Genomic DNA, 24,930 nt, shown 5'->3' with positions numbered 1-24,930 from the left:
CTTCCATTTACGTCTTTTATTTTTTATTGAACTGAGTACATTTTTTTGTAAAATATTCAGAAACACATACTTTAAATTTAAAGTCGTGAAAACAATGATTGCAAAGTTGAATTTCTAAGATCTGGTAAATTTAAGTCTTTTAAGTTGTCTGAATACAGTTGAAAACAATCTTGGTACAAAAATCAACAAATGTTTATTAGAAGAGTTAAAATTTAAAAAAATGTTACTTAACTAAAGCGTCTCAACCAATTTTGTACCATCCTTCAAACAATGGTTGATTCTATATAATTTATTTTTCAATTGACATTTTTTTGTTTTTCACTAAATTTAATTGGGATATACCAACTCGAAAATAATAATAAAGATCACTTCAAGGCCGCCAATCATTTATTTCACGAAATAAGTTGCAACTTAGGTGCAAATATGATTATTTTACCTGTAACAAAAATGTGTCTAAACTAGGGCAGTAAATTTATTTAAAAAATAAATATTTTTGTTATTGTTATCAAATATCACAGAATTTACATTCAAGTCAATACACTGTAACAATGCGCAACAATTAACTAATTAAAAAATGGATAACGTACAACCGCTTTTTATTATTCTGTTCTCAAAACTAACTATAAATTGACGGTTGTTCTTTTACTATCGTTTCGAAACGACGTTCGCACCCATCTTTGAGTGTTTTTCGCTTTGTCTCTTTTAAAACTTTCGTCAAATTCGTGAGTTTTCGTTGTCGGTGAAGCAACGTTGTTTGGACTATCGACTCCTAACTTTTCCTCTCGTTTCGACTTCCTCGATCTATAAAACCCTGAAAAAGACATTTTTTACTCGTGATGATTTAGCAGTATAATTCAAATCTTATTTTAAATTCAAATCTCTGAGATGCAGGGTGGTAATGACGGGTATATTTGATGATTAAGCGCCCGACTAAAATCTCTATTAACCGGGATTAAGTCTCTCTGCTACTAATTATTAAAAAATATTTTACCCGAATGGGATTGTCGAAACTCAGTGTTAAGGGAAGAGTCATCTCCTTTGCATTTCTTGTGCAAAATACACTCTTTCCAGCCACAAATCGCTGTCTTAAAATATTGACGAAATCTGAAAATTCAAATGGTTAGAAACTCGTATCTTTTTTCCAATAAAATATTTTAATAGAGTTATACATAAAACTCTGAACTGAATCAAATTTTTACATACCTCGCGTTCATCCAATAATATATCAAAGGATTTACCATCGCGTTTGACATTGCGAACCAGTAAAATGCCAGGTAAACGTGTTGAGTATATTTACTGAATATTATCTCCGTGTCATAGTAAACATACAGGAAATAGCCGTGGTAAGGAAGCCAGCAAATCGCAAAAATAAAAACCACGAATATAAACATTTTCACCACCTAAAAAGATCAAGGAAACAATTTTAGTGTTTTACTGGTTGCATAACCACACATTATGCAACAGCACAGTTGGAGACAAAATACTTTGGTCGTCAATGTCACTCGAGTGACATTAAATTGTAAAGCATGCTTTAGGACTGTTACCTTTATTTTTAGCTACTGTCAATGACAGTTGGCAAGTTGTATGTACATATTTTTGATAGGAAAATATAATAGCTGTCATTAATTTGAAATTGTCATTCATATTAACGTTAAAGCTTGAACTACATTAAAGTGTCAGAAAAGTGACGACCAAAGTATTTTGTCTCCAACTGTATTAATACAGTGACTGATTCAAAATTTTGGATATCAAATTTATGTCAGTTAAAAATGTCAATGTAAGTCACGCTTTATTGTCATTATGATTGACGTTTGAAACTGGAATTTCAGAGTTTTAGTTGAAATTGATTTTTGGCGTCGATTTTCCGAAACAATAATACTAGCAATACATGTTTTTATATAAGTTCAATAAAATATTTTGATTTGTTGTCATTTTTTCTCTAGCTATCAGGTAAAAATTACAAAAATCGAAAATAAGGATAGTTGGTTAAGGCCCGTTTTACATTTTTAGGTCAGTCGAATGACAAATCGTTCAAAATTCCGTGTCCGACAATGTAATTAATTTTAATTAAAATCTTAAAATACAAAATTTTATAATACTGCAGATTTTACAGTTTTACGATATTATATTAAAATACTTATTACACAAGGCATTTATTCCAGCACAAGTTTGAAATTGTGATACGAGCCCGAGTTGAGGAACAAACGATTGCTTGAATGGGCTTTTGTAACGAGTCTTTTATATTATTTTGCGATTTTTATGTTGTTTTGAAAAAAAAAACATTGTTATTTAGGGAATTTTGCGTCAGTTGGTGACACGTAGCTGAGTTATTTATGAAGGCGTTGGAAAATTCAACTCAAACTGACATTTGTAATTGTATATAGACTGAAAATAAGTTTTTCATGTTTACCATAAAAAATTCGTAAAATTGGTAACTTTATTGAAAGCAATTTACTTCTAACGGCATTATCACCGATATTAAGAACATAAAATTCACTAAGCTGTTAAAACGCCCAAACGAGTTCATCACAGAAAAAAATAATGTTTTTCTTATTTTAAAAAATTAACAGCGAAATGTACTTGTTTCGTGTTTCATAATGAACAGCGTTTCCGCCTCCAACATCACTCCTTTAATCAACTTTAAATTAATTTGCAAGTTTCTAATGGTACATTTAAAACAAACATTAAAATGTCTAACTGATGGATTACAAGTTTTTTCATGCCACATAAAGAGCTCTATCTATCCACCAAGCGTAACAAATATCCTGACAAAACTTTTTCCAAGTTCATTGTGAAAATGCAAAGTTTTCTAGAATTTTATTTTATTCAAATTTCACAAAATGAGATTCTGGGGAAATTTTGAATCCACTACTGGTACATACGTAATAGCATAATTCCATTCATTAGAATACACAAACAAGGATCGAGAAGTGTTTTGAGGAAAAGTCTTGAAAACATTATTAAATTTTCATGAGGCCTACCTATCATAACAAATTAATTAAGAAAGTCGTCTTCGGTCGACTTTGCCTCATTAACTTTGATTAAAGTACAATGAAAAGGAATTTTTTATGTAGATTACTTGTCTGTCTAATTGAGAAACCCAAACTCACCTTTCTTTTCGACCGGATCGAGTCGATCTGTCTTTGGGTCATCTCCCCAATCGAGCGCGAGCCCCAAAGCTCCTTCCCCATTATGGTGTAAGAAAAAGACATCAATGTGACGGGAATTACGTAAGTTATTATTAGAAAAAACATCTGGTACCTGAAATAGAGCCAGGAATGTGTTAAATGAAATTCCACCCCAATTACAAACTCGCAACTTTCCGAAATGAACATGAACAGAGTCCGATTTAATTGGAGAAACAAACTTGTGTTTTCTACTTCTCAAATTTTTGCCTTTATTGCACGGCGATAAATTTCATCGAAGACAAAAAACAAATTTGTTTATATTAAAACAAGAAAGCTTCGAATTTGAACTCGGGTATAATTACAACAAAAGTATTTTTCACATTTAAATTTAATAAAAAGTTGAAAACCGTGTCGTGTTTCGTGGCAGTATTGACCAAAAACTCTCAATTTTTCTTAAAGTGTTAAATATCCTGCCAACAGCAGGATCATAAATCAGGACAGGTGATTCCTCAGGCTAGACTTTGACCACAAATTTACAATTTTTTTAAAGTGCTAGATAACTTGCTATCAGCAGGATAATAAATCGTGACAGGTGATCCCTGAGGCTTGAATATCATGATAAACATACATTTATTTCAGTTATAACTTCACCATTTTAATTAAATAAACGCAACAAAGAATTGTCGATGTCTTTCGGGGTTTCACAATTTCCGGTTAAAACTAAGCTTAGTTTACTGGTGATTGTTCAACGATCTGTACAACCTACATCAAAAAGTAAAACGTGCAAAGTTGTCTGATACAAGAAGATATCTTTCAAAGGTTCTATTTATGGTCGACAACTTTCTAATTTCAGAAATCAGCTCGTTAAAACATCAGTTGTGAATGCGGGCTGATTACATCTTTGGTGGGATTATTTGATCAATTGATTGTTCGTAAAATCAGAAGTCGGAATTTCGCACGGTCTGATTAAACATTTCAAGCTTATTTTGATCAAAAAAATAAAATTGTATTATTTGAGTTGCAAATTTGCAACTTTTAAAATTATTATTACAAATTGGGGCGTCGCATAATGCTTCGAATGGCCACAAATTATCGAACATTTTCGAGTATTTTTCAAGCACACTCTATCATCATCAACCATATAATACCCTCCATTGTGCCAGGATTTACATTTTTTTATTTCATACCAACTTTAAAGAGGCACAAAAGACGGTGGTCTGCACAAAAACACTCAAATCGAATTGAAAAGATTGATTTTACTCACGCAAAGTCAAAATGAGAGCCTACGACTTTACCGTCTGGCCAAATAAGAATACAACCTGTTCTTTCTTTCCCTTTATATCTGTAACAACAAAGTATTAATAAGATGGACTCCAAGTAGTTGAAACTTACTTATTTGTGATTGTGGTTGAGTACAACAGACACGGAAAAGCCACTGTCATGCTAGCCAACCAAATAAACGTAATGGTGATAAGTGAGGACCGTTTAGACATTCGTGGTTTAAGCGGATGGACGATTGCTAAATATCTGCAAAATATTTAATTGTGTGTGACTTGGCAGAAATGTGGTTATTACAAGTCTGTGTGGATGGAAACAGTGGTTGCTCAAGTCCAATTACAGTACTAATTAATTAATTAAACAATGCAGAGCCTAGACGAAAATTCAGTTATAATTAACCTATTGTTTGAAATACTTCAAGAAAAGGAATAAGCATCAAGGCAAAAAGGTGTGTTAGTTTATGAGGTCTGACATCTCACTGAATGCCAATGAAGACATATGCATGCTTTGAATTTGAACGAGAGCTTAGCTGTATATAAAATTTAATTGAAGGATGGTAGTGTGTCAGGAATACGGCCGTGTTGAATACGATTAATGAATTCATCTCTAATTAATCTAAATTCAATGAAACTTTTACCGTTTTGTATTTTTTCGTGTGCTGGAGCTTTTAATGACAATGAAAAGTTAATGGTTACATTTGCATGACACGAAACTTTTAATTAATTCTCTGATGTAAATGACTCAACATCAATAATGGTTTTGCTGGAAATAACTGAACGTAGCAGTAAAAGTTAGCGGTTTAGAACAGATTAGAAATGGTGGATGCGCCGGGATAATGTTATTATAATTTACTCAATTACAAATTAACATTTGAATTATTTTCTATGTTTGTAAATTGATGTTAAATGTAACTCGGCTAAATTTAAATTGGTAGATTTATAGCCGTGTAAAATTGGTGGAGGTGTCAGATAACATTAATTAGGTATATTTACACCGATTTCAATACATTATAGCACACAAACATGATTTATTTTAATTTTTATAGTTTAATTATTTTAATTCTTATAAAGATGTGTTTCTAAATAATTGATCAAAATACAACCAATGGAGAAAAAAGCATTAGCTTCATAATGGAAGTGACAAAATAAAGATTAAAAAATAAGTTGAAAGCTCTTTGTGTTTCTGTTTTTAAATTATAAATAAATATCCTACTTTATTGAAAATAAGAATAAAAGAAAATTGTTATCGTGTATGACTGTTTTTCCAGTTTTTTTGTGTTTATAATGTTAGAAAATATTCAAGATAAATAATAATATGAAACCAAACGGTTGTTTTTAATATTTTTTTGCTATAAAAAATATGATTGTGTTCAATTATTTTTTCTACGAAATATGTAAATAGTATATAGTTTAAGTTAAAACATTTTTTTAACAATATTAAAGAAAATTGAGTTTTAAGTCATTGTGTTTGGATTTTTTCAAATTACACACAATTAAAGAGAAAGTAAAGTTTTAACGTCAAATTGTTCCACTTCTTAAAATTTTCTTAATTATGTTAGAAGTTAGCAAAAATGGCATTTAAAAAAAACAATATTACGTTTTTCAAAACTAATATAGATCTTATAAACAATTCAATTTTATTGCGCTAATAATTTTATTAACAAAAAGTAAGTTTTTCCACCTCAATTTTAAAAAAGAAAGTATCAAATTACCTCTCAGCGCGGTAAAAGTTTTACCTCGGGCTGTAACTTCCACCTGTGGGAGCAAAAGATACACTTTCCTACTTTGTAATACTGTAATCATAGTGATAGTTCCACTTCTAAGCTTTTTTTTTTAGTATCGTATATTAACCATTGTGGTTTGTACGTTTTTTTGAAATTTAAGCTATAAATCGAATGGCTTTATTATTAATACTAAAATTGTGTTTTGGAAGTTACATTTTTGATTTCAGAAATGGATGACTGAATGTTGACTATGTGTAACATCACTATTAAGTATTAGACAATTAGCAAAAAAAAAATAATTTTTTCCTTTAAATTGTTGACTGGTATAATGTGTCTTTTTTAGCAATCAGTTTTTACAGTTTTTGAAGAGTATCAAATAAAATAAAACGTTTTTGTAAAATACAATGTAGACAATTATTACAAGTCAATAATTTTTCTTTGAAGTGAGATTTGAAATTTTGTAAAGTATAAAAATTGTGCTTCAATTACTCTAGCTTTAACAGTCATTATTTTTTAAGCAGGAAAAATTGTGGCTGCCACAAATAGTGGTAGCCGTGCAGAAATAATTGCATTTGGTTCAATATTGCACCTTATTAAATGCTATTGTTTCTTATTATCACTGTATTTACTTGCATTTATAAATCTTTAGTTATTTATTAACAATTTATAAAGCAGAAATTAGCGACGCTAGCGCTGAATTTACGTTTTGTGAGCAAACACACTTTTGCAGGTCCTAATCCAATCTCAATTTCCAAACACTTTTCAGTCGAGATTAAGTTATGTTTTATGAAAATGGCGTAGGCGGTACAAAACGACGCACTTTAGCCGACTTTCGAGTTTTGTGTCACAAATGCTTTCTTCCCGATATAACCGAAAAAAACCCTTACATATCAGTAAAGTTTTATTATTACGAGTGGATTTGGCTAGTTCTTTGTGGAAGTATTGCAGACGTTGTCTAAACGTAATATTTTTTGAAGCACGAAAAATAGTAATTAAAAAGTACAAACCTGTCACAGGAAATTCCAGTCAAGGTAAATACGCTGGCTGCTACTGTAGCGTTTGCAATAAAGTTGCTAACAATGCAATAAAGACTCCCAAACGGCCAGTCTCTACAAAATTGTAAAATTGTTAATTAAAAAGCTCAAGTGGGTTCAAAACTGTCCAACATTTTTCCACTCATATATAGAAGCAATTAAGGAAAGAATTTTAATTAAATCTGTCCTTAAAGCAATTTTCTGTGTACACCACAAAAAGCTTATTATTCTTCTCGAACACTGGAAATGAGCGGTTTGGTTTCTAATAATAGCACTCCTTATCTAGATGAAAGTTTGATCTCAGTAGAAAACTCAAAGCTTTTTTCTTTTTATTAATATTTATCGTTGAGAAAAGTGCGAGCTATCCGGTTTTAATCGAGTGAAACTCTAACATGCCATGACAGGATTTGAAAGAGTTTCAATTTCAGGAAATTGAACAAATCGAAGGACGCTTTAGTTATTGCGTTGGATATTTCAGGTGGAGAGCTATCAAAATCATAAAGTGAAATACGTTTTTTTGTCTGTGACACAACCAGAACAAACGAACAAACAGAAGGGTCTCTTACGTAAATATCCCACAGCTGTGTCTTCTATCCAGACTTTTAAAAGTTTTTTAAATGATTTAGCGGAGATTCAATTGCTTTCTAGTGGTGATTACTGAACTTGGTTTCATCGAATCTAATCATTCTTTTATTGGTTTTCTTTGGGAATGCTCTTAAACCTAATTATAACACTCGATTTTCTCCTGCGATGCAAGTAATTTTTTTTTAGTGAAAGCCAAAGTTCGGGGATCATTTATTCAGTGAACGAAACTTTCCTTTTCACACATAGTTAATTATTATCTGGCGACACTCTCACATATCTGTGGAATTTACAGCCACAATAATGTTCAGAATTTACAACCCTTTAGTTTGTTTGCATCCTCGTAATCCATTTATAATTTAGTTGTTCCATTTTTACCTAAAGGTTAATAAAATTAATAAATTGCGTCCAATTTAATTGCTTGAGTACTGGAAAGCGTCTCTAAAAGCCCGTTTAAATCTGATATTTATTGATCCTCGCAAAGAGCGTGAGTGCAAATTGGCTCTTTCATTAGCATCATATTAAGTTTCGTGTCTTAATTAGATAAAAATGTGTTTCCTAAATAAATAAATTACCTTTGAATCATGTAGGAGAAATTAAAAATGCAATTGAAGGTTGTTAGAAGTAAGTCGGCTAAACTTAAATTAACAAGGAAGTAATTAGTGACTGTCCTCATCCTGCGATGAGCTACAAAGTTAGAAAATTAAAAGTGTAATAAAAAATTGTGACCTACCGATGACAATCCAAATAACTATACAATTCCCTCCCGATGCAACTAAAATCATGACCAGGAAAGTAATCGTCCAGAGGATTTTCACCCATATGGGCATGAAAATTTCCCCGGAATCGGCAACAGGAGTTTTGCTTGAAATAGGTACAAGCAACCCGTAATCAAATCCTTGGAAACTTCCGTTAACTTCTTCCTACAATCATGAAATCCGACGGCTTTACGGGTATATAAAACTCATTTAGTTAATTAAATTGAACCGTTTTGAAAAATATTTGAAATTTAATCGCGTGCTAGGGTATCACTTAGGAGAAGCTTGATTTATCGACAAAATAACCCCATTTCGAGTGTATTATTACAGTTAAATCTGATTTAATGTGACGATAAGCTGGGAAAATGGGAGTCTAGCGAACGCAACATCATACTTCGAAGACAGAAATCTCGACGTTAATTTACTGGAATTTACAAGTTTAGGTTTGATTAAATTTGCCTGATTTAGCGGTGTTTACCAAAACAAATGTTTGGTCCAAAATTCTTTTAACGCAGTGCTTTGAAAACCATAGAAATGCCAAATTAAATTGTTTCCTTAAGATAACGATTATTCTTGTCTGTTTTTTGCATTCAAAACCGTTAAGCAATTATTAATTGTAACTGAAGTAAAGCATTTTTCTTTTTATGCAATCATTTTGCTGTTAAAAATTTAATCAAAAATGGGATTTTAATTTTTCTAACAAAAGATTTTAATTTGAAGAAAGTAAGTGTTTTATTGTAGTAAACTGAATTAAATTAGATACTTTTTCTTTTGATTTTTTAATAATGTTGGACGCTATTTACAGATTTCTTTTACAATCAAATAAAAAAACGTTTGTGTTTACTTTTAAACGTCAGTCGCAAGTTGATTAAATAAATATAGATTCGCTTAATTTATTTTTATAAAAATTATTTATTTTTTTGTAATTTTAATATGAATTAAATTGAAACACTCGTTGTAAACTTATTGTAATAACATAAATTAGTAATATGTCCATTTTCAATTATTATTTCAAAGAGTAAAATTAATAAAACTTGATTATTTTGTTGCAAAAACAAGATATGAGATTCTAAAAATGTATTTATGTTTACGTAAAAAAGTAATTTTTTAAATTGGCAAATTCCAGCTTCTATTAGTCAAACTTTTCTATTTTCCGGTCGATTATACTTTTATTGTCATACTTTTAGTTTTAGGACTACTTGCAATAAACTTCAAGTTAGAAAATTTATTAAAATTCCAGTAGCATCCTAATATTTCTTGTTTTCAAATAACAACGTCGTCTACAATAATTTTTCAGCTTTTCAGTCTCAAATATTTTTCCAGAATCTCATTAGAAGCCACTGAAATGTCATTCGAGGAGACTTCACATGAAATAAGCTTCTTAAAAATTTCATACGCATCTAATTACACTCTTACCACTTTCCAGTTTTCCGTTGTACTCATTTCTGACTTTTAAATGAGTATTATTCGACGAAAATTACTCCGCAATTATACTCCACTTGAAGCATTGTAATACACTTAACACCAATTAAACTTGAACCACACGTTCACGTTTAGTAACAAAAATAACTTGAGTCTAAATCAGGATCAACAATTGTTCGCGAATTCTTGTAACTTCTCTTCCAACCTCATCCTTTGGACAAATTATGGCAACTGGCGGGAAATTTACACGACCTGGAGGAGGCGCATGCCTGAAATGGCTCTCATTCACGAAAAAAATAACAATTTTTCATCCACAAGTGTGTTTTTTTCAGAATTTTTTATAATCAAAGGACGGCAATATCGATTTAATACATAAACATGAACTTGAAATATTTTCCTTGACACGTTGATACTAATTGACATAGAATAATCCAGTTAAGTGTCGAGGAAAATGTCTTTGATTTATATTTAGACGCAAGATAAAATAAATGAGTAATTTTGTTAAGGGTTTTTATTTTATTTAGAAAGACAGATGAAAGAAAAATGTAAATGTAGACCATAACAGCTTCAGGAAATTCTATTACGTCTTCAATGTGATTACAACACAATGCAATTTTATTTGAACTGAAAAGGGTGCAGAAGATCCGTACAAAGACCACCTTCTAGTGTCAGAATCATGATTTGCTTCGCAACTTTATAAAATTGACTTTGATTTCATTTTCTCGAGGAAATTTATTTATCCTAAAGTGAGGAAAGGGGAAATTAATATTAAATTAAAAAAGACAACATCTGGGCATTTTTTCACTAAAAAAACAACCGAAATTTATTAGATAGTAACGTTGAAAAGTGAAAAGCGAAGTTTCCAAACTTTCTAGATCAAGATAAATTTAGACAGAGCGTCTAAAACTATAAATTTATTTGTAAATATTTTTGAGACACTTTATCGATTATTGGAATAATCTGGTTTTTGCTTTGAAATTCTATACCCTTGTATAATATTTTTCATAATTTTGAAATATTCTATAATTACAAGACTCGAATCGACTTCAGAGGTAAAACAAATATTTTATTGAAATAAAACAATCCTCGTAATATGGAAATTCTTACTATTGCGTTTAATGCATGCAAACTCTTAGACTTGCATCCATAATTGCTACGGTTATTGTTCTTTGATAATGGTACAAGAGGGCAGTAGTTTCTAGGTCAACTTCCTGAGGCAGTTAGTGGTGTTTGTAAGCAGTTTAATTTAAAAATCATGAATACGATATTTACTAGCAAACATCCCTTTGAAATAATTCATTTTCGACTTTTATTTTAAAATGCATTAAAAAAATGGTGAAAAGAAAGGGTAATGAGAGTGAAATGAGAGTCTTTGGGTATTTTCACTTTTATTGCACATTGTAATAAAATAAAAATTATAATTTAGTAAATAAACTTAAGACACCGGACTTGCAGGTACTTATCGTCCTTTGTGTTCGCATCACTAATTGGGATTTACAGTTTGTGACTGAAAGTGCCCTTCTCAAGATTAATACAATAATAAAGTTGGGCACCCAATTCCAATTAAACTTACCTCAAACTTAACTAACTTACAGTCTTGTCACTAAACCTAGCATAAATAATTTACAGTGTGTGAAAAACTGTTGTCATAACTTTGGTTATTTCTTTGTAACAACCACTGGGAGTGAGCTTAACTTAAAACACTAAAACTTTGCAAACATCAGAGTTTTTCGCCACTCAAACTCATCATGTTGTAATAGGAGTGATCAGGGAAGCGTTCTAATTCGATATAATCGGTTTCCGTCATTAGAAGCTTCTCGAGCAGCTGGACGCATTCTCCAAACGAGGGCCGCTGTTTCGGGTCTTTGTCCCAGCAATAGTACATTATGTTGTAAAGTTCACGGCGGCAGTGCTCCGGTTTGTCCAGTCTGTAGCCATCCCGGACCTGGACAAATCAAACAATAAAAAAACACATAAAAATAAAGAGTTCATTTTTCACGCTTCTAGTAAACATTTATACCCGCAAGGAATCGCTTAATGAGATTTATTGGAACGGATGGGGCAGAAAGCCAAGACGTGATTGACTAAGATAAGGATTTGTTGTGCTCACAGAATTTATCTAGGAAATTTTTTATTTTAATGAGATATTTTTTGTTGTTCGTTTCCAGTCATTTGAAATAAAGCGAAGAAAGGTAAAGTCCAGATAACAAGCAGTTGAGTTTGCAAAAACAAAGTTTCTCAAGGAGAACAAAAGGCTATTTTGACTTATTAGTAAAGTCACTTTTTAGATTTCTTAATTCTGTACCTTAAAGTGAAAACAGCCTAAGCCCAAAATGTTTAATATTTAGAAATAATTCAAAACCAACATTTTCAATTAGAAACCAATGTCACAATTTGACCTAACATTTCAGAGTTCGGGAGCATTTTGTTGAAAGTGAATCTAGTAGATTAATAGAGAGATATTTGTTTTATTTATAGTTGAACAAAAACACGATCGTGTTTCCATACCAAGAAGATCCAAGAAGAAGAATTATTTATAGTTTATAAAACACACTAAAAAGACTTAATAATTTAGCGCCCTAAACATGTAAAGTTTTTTTCAATATGAAAAAAAGCTAAAATAAATGAAGTCTAAGGTATACCTAATTCTTGTTCAATTCATTTAAATTATAATGAAATTTTTTTAACAGTATATTTATTAAGTGGAAAAGTTTTCTTCCGGAAAATCATCATCATTTTGAGTAAGGAAGATTTCTATAATAGTCCTGATATTCCTCTGGTTATCGTATTTTGCTTTATTGATGAGTTTTCGTTCATTTCTAAGTTGAAGGAGTGATTTATGACAAATTTAAAAGTTTTCTTGGTTTTTCCCTGAAATGAAATTAAAAATTTTCTATGTAATTTGTATTTAAATATAATTTTCCTGTCTGTTAATTAAATCTAAAAAATTCATGATTTATAAATAAATTAGCTTTCAAACACAAGAAATAAACGCTACCAAAATTCAAAAACTCTTCTAATTTGTCTTTTATATGTAGGTATTTGTACAAATAAATTCTCTGAGGTTTTGTTTATGATTTTTTTTCCTTTTTGATCAACTATTGTTATTTGACAGCGAGAATAAACAAATAGGGGAGTTTCAATTGTTTTTAATTTTAATTTTATATGTAATTTGATGTGTAATGTTAAAGTTTGTAAAGTATTTTAATGTGAAATTTTCTTGACGTAGGGCTGATGAAAGCCAAATTGGCCGAAACCGGTACCCGATAATAAACAATTTGAAATTGGAAAAAAAAATGATTTTTGGACCATAAATTACCTATTGTTATTCCGGTTGTTAAACATTTTTTGAAAGCTTCACGTAAAAATACAGTACTAATCGATAATAAATTAAAAAAAAATAATTTCAAAACTTTCACTATTTGCATATTAATTTGGAAATGAAAATACTCTCGGCATTGTCTAACAATACTTTTTGGAACAGTGTAAGCGACAAGAAACTACTTTTTGCTATGAAAAACCTGTTTTCCAAAAATCAATAACATTTGCTGGCACTGTTCTATTATATTATTAACGATTTGCATTATTATATTCCAACTCGAATTACTTCATGGTGATTTTGTGTTTTTTGCTTCCACAATATATTTTTTTTACTTAGATACTATTCACCTCTTTTTGGATTAATATTTTGTCGCTCTAACATTACCCTGGACTTATAATACGAGTATTTCAACATCTGTTATTTTGTTAATTAATGCCGATTGCAAGATTTTATGCATTGTTTAAAATAGACAGTGTATTCAATATTCACTTTTAAAACTATTATTATTTATTTCTTGAAAAAATTGGACTTAGGCGTGAAAACAGAGATAATAAACTTTTGCAATTAAGACCTTCTAAAATCGTTAAATAAGTCGAAACTAAGAACCAAGTCACATATTCCTTGCATGAAACATTCATTTGAGATTAATAACGACATTCCATTTCACTTAGATGAGATTAAGTTGCAACTGTTGCGTAAAATCGATAAAGCTTTCAAATAAATATTTTTGTAAACGAGAGACACTATTGAGTAGTGGAAAAGTGAGGTTGTTGGTCCAATACAAAACAATCATTTCACAATTCGTGTGACTAGACGGGGTAATGGAGCGTCGGGAGTGTCGGCGAAGCTTTTACGATAAGCTCGTGAAAAATGTTTAATAAAAAAGCTGTTTAAAGCAATTAGAAATATGTGTCAACGCGTGAATTTTCTTATCTTGTCCATAAAACGTAATGCAAAATTTTACTTTTCGTTTAGTGTATTATTTACCTGCCTTGCAGCTTTAAAACTGGAGCTTACACAAAGTAGATTAGACCAACTTTGAAAGCTCCATGTTTTATGAATAAAAAAATAAAACTGGTTAATTTTTTCGCTTCCAATTAAGTGGAGTAAACAGAAATATTAAATTTGTTCGCCTCGATGCAATTATTATTGAATCGTTCAATCATTTTAACGCGAGGAGACAAAGAAAAATTTGCGTCAATATAAGCCCCAAAGCGTCTTTAAAGACACTCCGATTGTATTACTCAAACAGCATCATTTCCTAAAAGAAACGCGACAATTTCTCATCGAGTAATGTGAGCTTCTGCTCAGAGTTTTGCATTTAAATGCTCGAAAATAGTTTTATACCTTCTTCATGACCTCGGCGGCCGATAGCCCCGGATATGGCGTACTTCCCAGCGTCACCACCTCCCAAATCAGCACCCCGAAGCTCCACACGTCCGACTTGACCGAAAAAATGTTATCGTAAAGTGACTCGGGGGCCATCCAGCGGATCGGGAGTCGCCCCTCGCTCTTTCTTTCGTAAACGTGTGAGACTATAACGTCTCTAGCAAATCCAAAGTCGGCCACTTTGCACGTATGCTCCTCCGTAATGAGGATGTTGCGGGCGGCAAGGTCCCGATGGATTATCTGGAAAGTTGAAGAGTTCATTAAATTTAGTGAAATTTAAACCCAGAGATTGTTTAGTGCAAGGGATGTTTTTGATAGTTTGGCAGGACAGGTAATCGTGTTCTGGAAAGAAATACGTGATAAGATAAGAGTTTCGCTCTCGGGCTACTTTAATTATGCAATAGAAAACAGCTGTGGTGCTGTGGAGGATTTGAATTGGGTCTATTTTAGGAGAGGTAAATTACGAGGTTGGAAAACATAAAGACGACGAGGTCGAGTACGTTAAAAGTTTTGTAGAAAACAAAAAAAAAACATTTTGATTCAACTTATCAGTTTCTTCCAGAACCAATTTTTGCTTAAATCTTTCTTCTAAATTCAATTCTATTTTATTCGAAAATTTCTTTCTCAAAATTTGTTTAAGCTTTGCTTTTAAATTCTGGATATTCTGGAAATCCTCCAGTGTTTTGCAGCTTGATACTTTGAAAAATTCTAAATGTAACAATTTCTTTTTTAGAAACTGTCTCTTGATATTTAAAAATCTTTCTACAAAATTTAATGAAATTAAAAAAAAACTTTCTTAATTTTTTCTATTTTATTATAAATATAGAGTTTTTGGAAACTATTAATTCTTGATAGTTTTTATTCTCACACAATCTTTTTTTTAATTTGATATGTTAAAAGTCAGTCATATTTTTTTTTAATTCCAAATTTGTTTTCATATTTTTTGTACTCTGTTGTTTCTAACTGTCATCTACAGCTCGATACCTGTTTTGAAAAGATTCAAATGATTTTTTTAAATACCAAGTACAATTTCTTTTGTGGCTTATTTGAAGTGTCCAAAATTTTTTTTAGCTGATTTTCAGCATTGCTTGTTATTCAGTCTCTTTAATTGCGCCCTTTGAAACACTATATTTTGAAAGGTTTCTACCTACATTTTTATTTAGTCTAAATTTTTGTTCATTTTGCTTCTCGAAAATGTCTTTGATATAATTGTTTTTGTTTGTTAAAAGTCAATAGTAAATTTTAAATCCTCCATTTAAATTGGTTTTATTTTAGGAAAAGTTAATTAAGAGGTTGAAAAATATAAAAATGACAAGGTCGAGCACGGATCCGTATCCGTTAAAACTTAATAAAAAATCATTAAAACTTTAATGTTTGGAACAGAAAATAATCCTTCTACAAATTTGCGTTAATTTAAATTTAAATCAAAATTTATTTGTGACAAAATAATTGTTAGTTCCATTGAGAACCAATTTCTCTAATAATTTTTATTCTTCTCAATTATCTTTTGAGTGCGTTAAGTCTAACATATTTTTTAATTCAAGAATTTCTTTCTTGATTAAAATTTTTTATGTCTTGATAACTCTGGATATTTTGGAAAGTCCTAACGGTAACAATTTCTATCTTAGAAAATGTCATTTGTGATATTTAGAAACCCTTTCACTAAAATTTATTGTAATTAGAAAATTTCTCTTGTAGATTTTTTTATTTTATCACAATTTTATTACAAATCAAAAATTTTTGTGAACTCTTATTCTCGATTTTATTTGCGCAACTATTTTTTTTGTATATCTACGCTCTCAAAAGTAGCTATTTTACAAACACATTTTGCTCTATAAAATGACTCTTTTTCGAACTGTTTCAGAATAATTCCTAAAGTGTGTCTTTTTCGAACTCTATTTTCCCAAAAAGTATAAGAAAGACAATTTTAGGAAAAAGTCCAAAAAGACTTACTTTAAGGACTAAAATGTGTCCATAAAATAGCTATTTTTAGGAGCACAGTAAAGGAACTTTAACAAAAAAATGTTTGTTGAATTTTAGTTACTCCAGCTATTTCAAACATCAATTTTTCGTTCAAAAAAATAGTATTGTACGTACTTGTAACAAAACTAACTATTATTTAACTTGGTATGTTAAAGTCAGTATTTTTTTTTAACTCGAGAATGTTTCACAGATTTTTTTGACGGCCATCTGTAGCTCGTTATTTTTTAAGTTTTTGTCATTTTTGTGTGGCTTATTTGAAGTCAAATTTTTTTATTTGTTTATCTGAATTGTTTGTTTTTTCAGTCTCCTTAACTGGTCTTTGTAAGACTATTTTGAAAAATTGTTTCTACAGAAGTTTATTTTTTGCAGCTCGAAATCTATAGTTATAATTTTTTAAATTCACAAATATCTTTCATAGAATTCTTTTGTCACTTATTGCAAGTCAATAGCCTTTCTAAAGGTAGTATTTCTAAGTAGTTTTTTTATATTCTCAACTGTCTTTAGAACTCGATATTTTGACTAATCCTGTAACCCAACAAATCTTCAATTTTTTATTTTTCTTATTTTCAAATCAAAATTAAACGAAAGCACTTTTATGACCTAATTTTCTTATTTCGGATGCATAGATGTATATATACCTAAAATTAACTTCGCTTGTGTTAAGGAAAAACTGTCGAAGCAGCAATTTCTCCCCAACGAGAAATAATAGTCAATTACTACTCTAAACGAGAATTCATAGAAGCGTTGGCTTCCTTTATACCCGGCTTACACTCCCCACACGTGCGACCCGAAAACGTCTTCGATTTTATAATCACGCAACATGCCCCCCATACGTACCCCATTAGCGGACAGAAACTCCATTCCCTTGGCGACTTGATATACAAAAGATGTTAGATCCCTCGACGTTAGCGATTTGCTTTGGCCGTGCATGTTGTTGTAATATCTCTCCGCTCGTGAATTTCTCAAATAACTCTGCAATTTGCCTTTACTGATATATTCCATAATCAAAAATATCGGCTCTTTGTCGGTGCAACAGCCCAAAAGTCGCACAACGTTCGGATGAGTTTCCAGCATTTTCATCACGCGAAGCTCGGAAAGCAAATCCGATTTCTCTTTTTCGTTCGCGTTCTCTTTCAGGGTTTTCACTGCTACCACGGAAACGCCCTCTTTTCCTGCATAAAATGCGAAAAAGTGACTTTAACAATGTCGCATTTTTCACTTACCGTCAATATCGGTAGCTTCGCATTTCCAGACTTGTCCGAAAGCTCCTTCGCCCAAAATGTTGAAGAATTTGAGACGGTGTCGGGGAAACTCCCAGTGATCGGAGTCCTTAATCGGGGCAGAAATCTGATGACTGGCCTTAAAACAACAAAATAACACAAAAATTTCAATGAGACTTAAATAAATACCTGTGAACGGTTTACTTCACGTTCCCACAATTCGTACCGATTATTGAAAGCTGTCGGTCCTCTCCATTGTTGCATACCAACAGATGGTTCTTCTGGTAAGACAATTCCACCAGAAGATGGTTTCCTCTACAAAAAAATATTATTATTGTATTTAAATTTTGTGCAAAAGTCTCGCTTACAATATCATCTTTGGAACTTTTGGGTTTCCCTAAATGGATTTTTTTTCTAAAAACTAGAGCAATGATGCCAACCATTAGAAACACAGCACAGACTGAAATAATTGGTACTACTGTAACGGCTAAATCGGGGGGTGATTTCACCGCTTGGTCTAGTGTTTTATTATCGTATTTTATCGTCGTCTCAATTTTCCTCGTTGTTGTTTCTTCTTTTTCATCGATTTCATTTTTGACCGGTTCTATGACCTTGATCGGTCTTAGAAGCGTTGTAACGTTTGGTTTTTGTTGAAAATGTGGTTGTCTTGACGTAGCCGTTGGAGGGTTTTTCGGACGTTGATTAAAATTCGGAATTGTGAGAAATGGGGGTGGTACCAACCCATTCTGTTTACTCCCCGGGAAACTAAGGCTCGAATTCGGATCCGAATCTTTCAAAATGTTGACAAAAACTTCAAATTTGGCCGTAAGTTGGCCATCAGACGCCGTGACATACAACCGGACGTTTTGTCCGGCCTGAAAGATGCATTTGCTTTAGTTTAAATTCTAAAAGGATGCTGAATTGTGTATTACTCTTCCTTGCAAGGACTCGTTTAAATAGACAATTCCTGTGTAAGGATCTATCCGGAATGGCAGTTTCTCAGTTGGTTTTTCGTTCCCTAAAGACTGGAGGGGCTCCAAGCCGTAAATAACGCGCCCACCCTCATTGTCTCTACCGTGCGCTTGGATTATTTTACTTCCCACAGGTTCCGATTCGGGAATTTGCCAGTTCCGGTCTAACCACATGGTGGGAGGGGTGTTGTCGCTGAGCTGGCATTTTACTGAAATTGTCAAGTGATTTTTTAGGGATTTAACACAAAAACAAGAATTATGAATGATCACAATCGAAAGCTAATAAGTGAAAGTTGATGCTTGAACAGGCAGCTTGTGTTGAAATAACTGTGACGTCAATGCATCCCGGATTTACCACAGAAAGTATGCAAAATATGAGGCTTTGATAACGTAAACAATTCGGGGAAGAATTTCAAGTCTTTCATCCAGTAGTGTTATTCTTATTAAAAGACATTTTTGCACAAGTACAAAAATCAAAATTTAAACCAAAAAAATTTCAATGCAAATAAGTAAAAAATCAAAAATTAATTTTTGCAAATCAATTTATTTCTGCCTTGAAATACAAGTTGTAGCAGTCATACATACGAGCAACATAGCGGCGAGTTAAAGAACAAACTATAACTTAAATGGCTTTTTGTAACGAGTTTTTTATACTATGTTTTTGTCTTTTGCGCTTTTTATGCCGTTTAAAAAAAATAATTTAAGGATATTTTGTGCAGTCGGTGACATATTTGTCATTGCATGTAATCTGAAAATGAAACTTCAAGATTTTTTCATGGATGCCACCGGAAAGCGGGAAATCGGTAACAAAATAATATTGAAAACAATTTACTTCCAATGGCATTGTTACCAGCATTAAAAAAAATATACTAGGCTTGTAACGCATACTGAGAAGCTGTTAACACACCTAAACAACTTATTCATGTTTTGCATAAAAATTTAACTCATTTGACACATTTTTTTGAGCTAAATGCCGAAGCTGAAGATTACGTTCTAAATTAACTTAATACATTTTGAAGTTTATTTTTTTTTAACATATTTACAATGCAAAAACTGTTGTAAATTTAAATTTATTTAGTTAATTTAAATTGAAAAAAATTCACTAAACAACAGTCCAGGTGATGCTGGACAAGAGAGTTATAGAAAAATTAATATTTTTAAAAAATATATAAAATTTGTGAAAAAACCAATTTGTGGTAAAGCAATCGAAGAGATTGCAGACATAGACATCCAATATGCTAATTATTCTTTTGCCCCAATAACCTCATGCGACATAACACGTGCCTTTTTATGAAATTAAAATTATTTTGGGCTCTTAAAATTTCTACACAATTAAGTGTAGCGTAAAATGATTGGCGGAAAATAAATACTTTCAGTGGCTCACAAAGTCTATAAAATTTTCTAAAAATAGTGGTTTCGGAGGAACTAAGATTTTAATTTTTATCATAAAACTTCATCATCCTGTGTATTCGTAACGAAGCTTTATAGGACTATCGTTTATTTGATAGTGTTATTTTTCGGTGTAGAATATGTGGTTGAATTTTTATGCAGTACTAAGAAAACCCCTGTATTCCTGTTTTTAAATTTTTTTACAAAAATATAAAAGAGTTATTTATTATACAAGACGATAAACAATCTTTATCGTCGTGTATAATATTTCGTTTTATTTTGTATACCCACCTACCCGAATTTCTTAAATATAAACAGTAGATAAAAATTACTTTATTTTACTAGACGATAAAAAACAATTTTATCTACTGACATTAGTTGATAAAATATAAACAGTAGGTAAATAGTTATTTATTATACAAGACGATAAAATTGAATTTTATCTTTGAGAGCACAGCCGAGACGCTAGTGTGCTCGAAAAGATAATGAAAATTTTATCGTCGTGTACAATATAAAATTTTATTTAATCCTCACTAATTTTGTAGTCAATTTGATCGATATTTATAAATGTCATAGTAAAATTCAACAATGAAATCTAATGTCAAATATCATTAGCAACTAACAACCGCATACAAACATATACATATATAACAATAGATGTATTCTTTATCATCTAGACAATAAAATTTCATTTTAACATGGAGAAAAGAGTAGATAAAATAAATAAAATAAAATAAAATAAAAAAATAAAATAAATTAAATAATAAAATAAAATAAATTTTAACATAGAGGATTGAAAAAAATTACTTCATTTCACTACTGAAATTAGTTGATAAAAGCACTCTTATGTTATGTTATGTAGCAGTGTAACACACTTTTGAGTAATTGTCATCTCCTCGTTTTAGATCATGATTCTTAGCTTTTTTATCGATTGGTTGAACTGTCGAGTGTCGCTTCAAATTTCTTACAGTTGGGCAACCGGCGTCGTCGGTGCAATCCCCGACTTTCTTTCTTTGAGAGAGAGTACGGAAAATGTCAAAACCGCCTTCTTTGCTCATAAATCTCCCCTTTCCTGCAAATTTTCGCAACAACTGATTTCCATCGACACACACAGTCGACGAAAAGAGAAATTGTAGGAAGAGGATGTTTATAGAAAACTAGGTTGACTCATGTCCTTGGAAGTCTCAGTCGTTTGAATTATCCGAATAAAAGGAAGACGTTTTATTGCTCTCCCACCATACAATTTTAATTTGTTCGTGATAAGGTTAACGAAGTAAATGGAAGCCGTGCAAAACGGTTTTCAAAGACTCGCCGCATTTCGTTTTTAATTACGCTCACACAGATTATAACGAAATTGAAAATGAGAAGAGAAGACACTTTAATTCAACTTTAAACATGTGTAATTAGTACAATGACAAATTATACCTAGTCTTCTTAAGAAATCACAGATTAACGAGCCGAAAGTAACGTTGCTTCCATTTAACATTTCATGTGGATATTTGCTACATAACGAGTTTATTATTTTTAAAAAGGCTCATTTTGACTTATGACCCCTAAATCACGATTTTGTGAAAATTTCGCTAAACTCGAGACGAAGTTGCAAACTTAGTTCCCAACTTGGCAAATCTAAATCATTTATTTTCAGGAATTTCACTGTTTTGATCAAGTAATTTGAACCGCAGCTCAAATGTTATAACTTGTAACTTGAGACTTTACACATTTTTGATTGGACTAATTGACTAATTTGAGTACTTAATCCAGAATAGAATATTGATTAGGGCCAATAATAGAGCACCCACATGCAACTGACGGACTGAAATTATTATTGATCTCGTGGATACCCATAAAAATAAGTAGGACGTGTAATTAATTCAATTAGACGGTCTAAATAACCTTAAACTATTACTTGATATTTTTCGCGACATGAAATTTATACCTAATGTTCATACTTGAGGTTCCTGCAGAAGTCGCGTCACAATAATTACATATCAACATCAGAAAATTTACATTTGCTGAAGACTCTCCAGGGAATACAACCGCATGGTTTCGCACACTTGATTTAAAAACATTCGTTTGAAGTTTCCCAAGCATGAAATTTGTTATCGTGTTGGGCTTGAGGCTTGGCTTCATACTTTTTTGAAAAAAATCACAAAATAGAAAATTGAAACCGAATTGCGTTCTTTTATTAGGGAAAATCTTCCAAGACTGGTTTATGGGATTGTTTTGGAAGTGAATATTGATGAAGATAATTGCAGGTAAATATGTCTGTTAATTAATTTCAATGGCGATGCCTTGAAGTATTTACTAATCGTAAGAAATTGGATTATTTTAGAGGTAATTCGTCCTTATTCACAAATTTTGTAAGTGAAATTGTCTATTGGTTTGAAACGAGCATAAATAATCAATGCAAAACACAAAACATAATGAGTATTTGACAAAAGATTCAGACTAGAATATTTTTGTAAAGTTTTTGTTTAGCTACAAATTCCATATTTTATTGATTCAATTTTAAATTATGAAAATTTAAGACATTTATGTGGATATTTATGATTTCATTTTAAATTTGAAATTTTATGCATGGCCATATTTTTGTTTCTTCAATAATGTTTTATTAAAAACGCAAATTGAAAGTCATAACATCGCTTCTGTTCTACATAACTTGTCAATATAATTTAACTAGATACAGAATGTCCCAAAAGTCGAGTACCAGAGAAAAATGCCAATAAAATAAGATACCGGGTGCCTATAAATGATTGTGATTTTTTAACTCAAGTTGTGTCAAAAATTAAAATCTTAGTTTGGCAACCTTGACTTTCAAAATAAAACGTCAAACTTTTATTATACTGCTGATACAGCCGTCACCTCCATTCTGGTTTAAAAAATTGCAAATATATTCTACCCAACAGTGTTGCAAAGAGATTTTTGATTTTTTGTCACAAACAAAATAATTATAAAAAAAACATATACAAGATCATCGGTAACAATAAATAGACATAAAAAAGTTAAATGTCAAAAAATAAATTTTTTGACAGATAAGGTTTTTAAATATTTTTTTCTGCTTTCCGGCATGTAATATATTTTTGTGTTAGCCAGTTATATGAATAAAGTTGAAATGAATAAATAAACCTGATTTGATTCCTTATTTCTGAGTTGGAACATTTCTAATCTAAAATGCAATTTGCGCAATATTTTCAACTCAAATATACAAATAGATGTCTGTTACTATTCTCGAAGAAATACCCACATTGTATTCTGAGAAAAATGTTCAAAATCAACAAAGTTGCAAATACTCATAAACTCTTTTATGAATTAGATTTTTTTAATCAAGTTCCCATAAATTAATTAACATATTAGCCTTGAATCTTTAACAATAATAACGTGGGTTTGTATTACACGAACTGGTTGTGTTTTAAACACAATTAAAATGATATTTTGTGATATTGGTTGTTTTGTGCTTGTCTTAGTTTATAAAATTGCACACGTGTGCGCTATCACACTTATCACCTTTCAAACTAAACATTCTAATTAAAATTTTGGTAAATAAAACATGTTTGAAGGCAATCCAGGATATAACACTCTAAATCAATTTTTCCTTTCTAAAACCCGTCCCCTCCGTTTTTAATTTCCTAATTATTTGCAATTGTTGCTAATGGTCCGATAACAAATGTATTATTTCGTGACGTGAACGAAAACTTTGCTCTTGACCTTTAAATTTAAGCGGAACCAAAACAGTTCCTACTAGATTCATTTTGTTTGGAGGAAAACTGAATATTTACACGAATTCTTATGTAACTGTATTTTGCAACAATAGTTATTGTTTTCACATACGTCCATCTAATTAAGTACAAAATAATATGCCTTTGCGAATTGGCACATTGACGTGTAGTAATCCTTAATTATCCACTAGTCGCTTTGAAGGTCTTCCGAATTTAAATCACTTGTTTTATCAACTTTCTCTCTTACTTTCGTGTCCCAAATACGAAAACTCAAAAATGCGAAAAACCAAAAGATGCGCTTTCTCTTTTACCTTCGACGATCCAGGTGAAAGAAATTAGAACAAAGCAACGATTCCAAAACATTGTTTATCAATTTAGTCACTACACCAGAATAGTCCACATCTTCTGCTTGATCGTGCGTTGAAATCTCCCAAATCACTCACATTTTTCCGTACAGACACTGGGAATCACAGAAACTTTACACGTTCACAAAAATCAACCTTTTTCCTTCATTTTGCGAGGTTTTTAATCGGTTATAGTCGGATGGCGAACTGGAGAATACTGAATGGAGTAGGCCATGTGAGACGGCGAGTACCACGACAGGTATATCTTTAGAAAGTTCGATTCAACATTCAGGTAAAATAAATTAACGGGACTGCGAAGCGCTCGATTCAAATTGGAGACACCTGTTTCAGCAAACTTCCTTACGACTCCAACAAACATTCCAAAAGGAACAATCGAAAGTGATGTTTTTACAAAATAGACAGTTTTACAAATCATGACGCAAGGAAGTTTCTAGTTTCTACTTTGTTACAAGAGTTTTAATTTTTCCATGTTTTATTCATTTTGCGAACACAGTTGAGGAAATCTCACCAAGTTGGCAACCATTCGCATTCTTTTCCCACTCTGTTATTCACCTAATAAGGTTGTAAGTGGGAAGATGACGGGCGTGACGAGTTTTTATATCTTCCATAAGTGTTTGGCAAACTTGTAAACTTTTTTTTCTACGAATTAA

At 31.3% G+C, this 24,930-nt stretch overlaps 2 protein-coding genes across 4 annotated transcripts; both read right to left on the bottom strand.

The window, feature by feature from the left end:
* Positions 1 to 7: 7 nt before the first annotated feature.
* On the bottom strand, positions 8 to 10,141 carry LOC123007003 (tachykinin-like peptides receptor 86C). Of its 3 annotated transcripts, none has more exons than XM_044401999.1 (10): positions 9,920 to 10,141; positions 8,479 to 8,668; positions 8,321 to 8,432; positions 7,137 to 7,238; positions 4,521 to 4,655; positions 4,393 to 4,470; positions 3,111 to 3,261; positions 1,204 to 1,400; positions 992 to 1,104; positions 8 to 811 (listed from the first exon to the last, which is right to left on the bottom strand). In XM_044401999.1, the coding sequence occupies exons 1-10, from the start codon at positions 9,944 to 9,946 to the stop codon at positions 621 to 623; spliced, it is 1,296 nt and encodes a 431-aa protein (XP_044257934.1). In that variant the 5' UTR covers positions 9,947 to 10,141; the 3' UTR covers positions 8 to 620. The 3 variants fall into 3 exon arrangements, with proteins under 3 accessions (XP_044257934.1, XP_044257937.1, XP_044257935.1); XM_044402000.1 differs by lacking the exon at positions 8 to 811 and adding an exon at positions 827 to 939; XM_044402002.1 differs by lacking the exon at positions 7,137 to 7,238.
* Positions 10,142 to 11,302: 1,161 nt separating this feature from the next.
* LOC123007036 (tyrosine kinase receptor Cad96Ca) lies at positions 11,303 to 24,556 on the bottom strand. The gene is made up of 8 exons (XM_044402050.1): positions 24,227 to 24,556; positions 18,772 to 19,019; positions 18,208 to 18,714; positions 18,029 to 18,154; positions 17,843 to 17,978; positions 17,457 to 17,791; positions 14,595 to 14,876; positions 11,303 to 11,870 (listed from the first exon to the last, which is right to left on the bottom strand). The coding sequence occupies exons 1-8, from the start codon at positions 24,276 to 24,278 to the stop codon at positions 11,646 to 11,648; spliced, it is 1,911 nt and encodes a 636-aa protein (XP_044257985.1). The 5' UTR covers positions 24,279 to 24,556; the 3' UTR covers positions 11,303 to 11,645.
* Between the last annotated feature and the right edge of the window lie 374 nt (positions 24,557 to 24,930).

Source organism: Tribolium madens, unplaced genomic scaffold (assembly GCF_015345945.1).
Source record: "Tribolium madens isolate multiple individuals breed KSU strain unplaced genomic scaffold, Tmad_KSU_1.1 Scaffold_3;HRSCAF=73;Tcas5.2_LG2, whole genome shotgun sequence".
In the NCBI taxonomy this organism is placed as follows: domain Eukaryota; kingdom Metazoa; phylum Arthropoda; class Insecta; order Coleoptera; family Tenebrionidae; genus Tribolium; species Tribolium madens.
This window is presented reverse-complemented; position numbering and strand designations above follow the sequence as displayed.

Coding starts and splice junctions, on each gene's coding strand:
- LOC123007003 (XM_044401999.1), bottom strand. CDS start 9,946: ATGAGTACAACGGAAAACTGGAAAGTG. Junction 7,239..8,320: donor TTCTCCTACATGATTCAAAG/GTAATTTATTTA, acceptor ACAATTTTGTAG/AGACTGGCCGTTTGGGAGTC. Junction 1,401..3,110: donor CGATCCGGTCGAAAAGAAAG/GTGAGTTTGGGT, acceptor TGATCTTTTTAG/GTGGTGAAAATGTTTATATT.
- LOC123007036 (XM_044402050.1), bottom strand. CDS start 24,278: ATGTTTTGGAATCGTTGCTTTGTTCTAATTTCTTTCACCTGGATCGTC. Junction 18,155..18,207: donor AAAGTTCCAAAGATGATATT/GTAAGCGAGACT, acceptor ATTTTTTTGTAG/AGGAAACCATCTTCTGGTGG. Junction 17,792..17,842: donor CGAAGCTACCGATATTGACG/GTAAGTGAAAAA, acceptor CATTTTATGCAG/GAAAAGAGGGCGTTTCCGTG.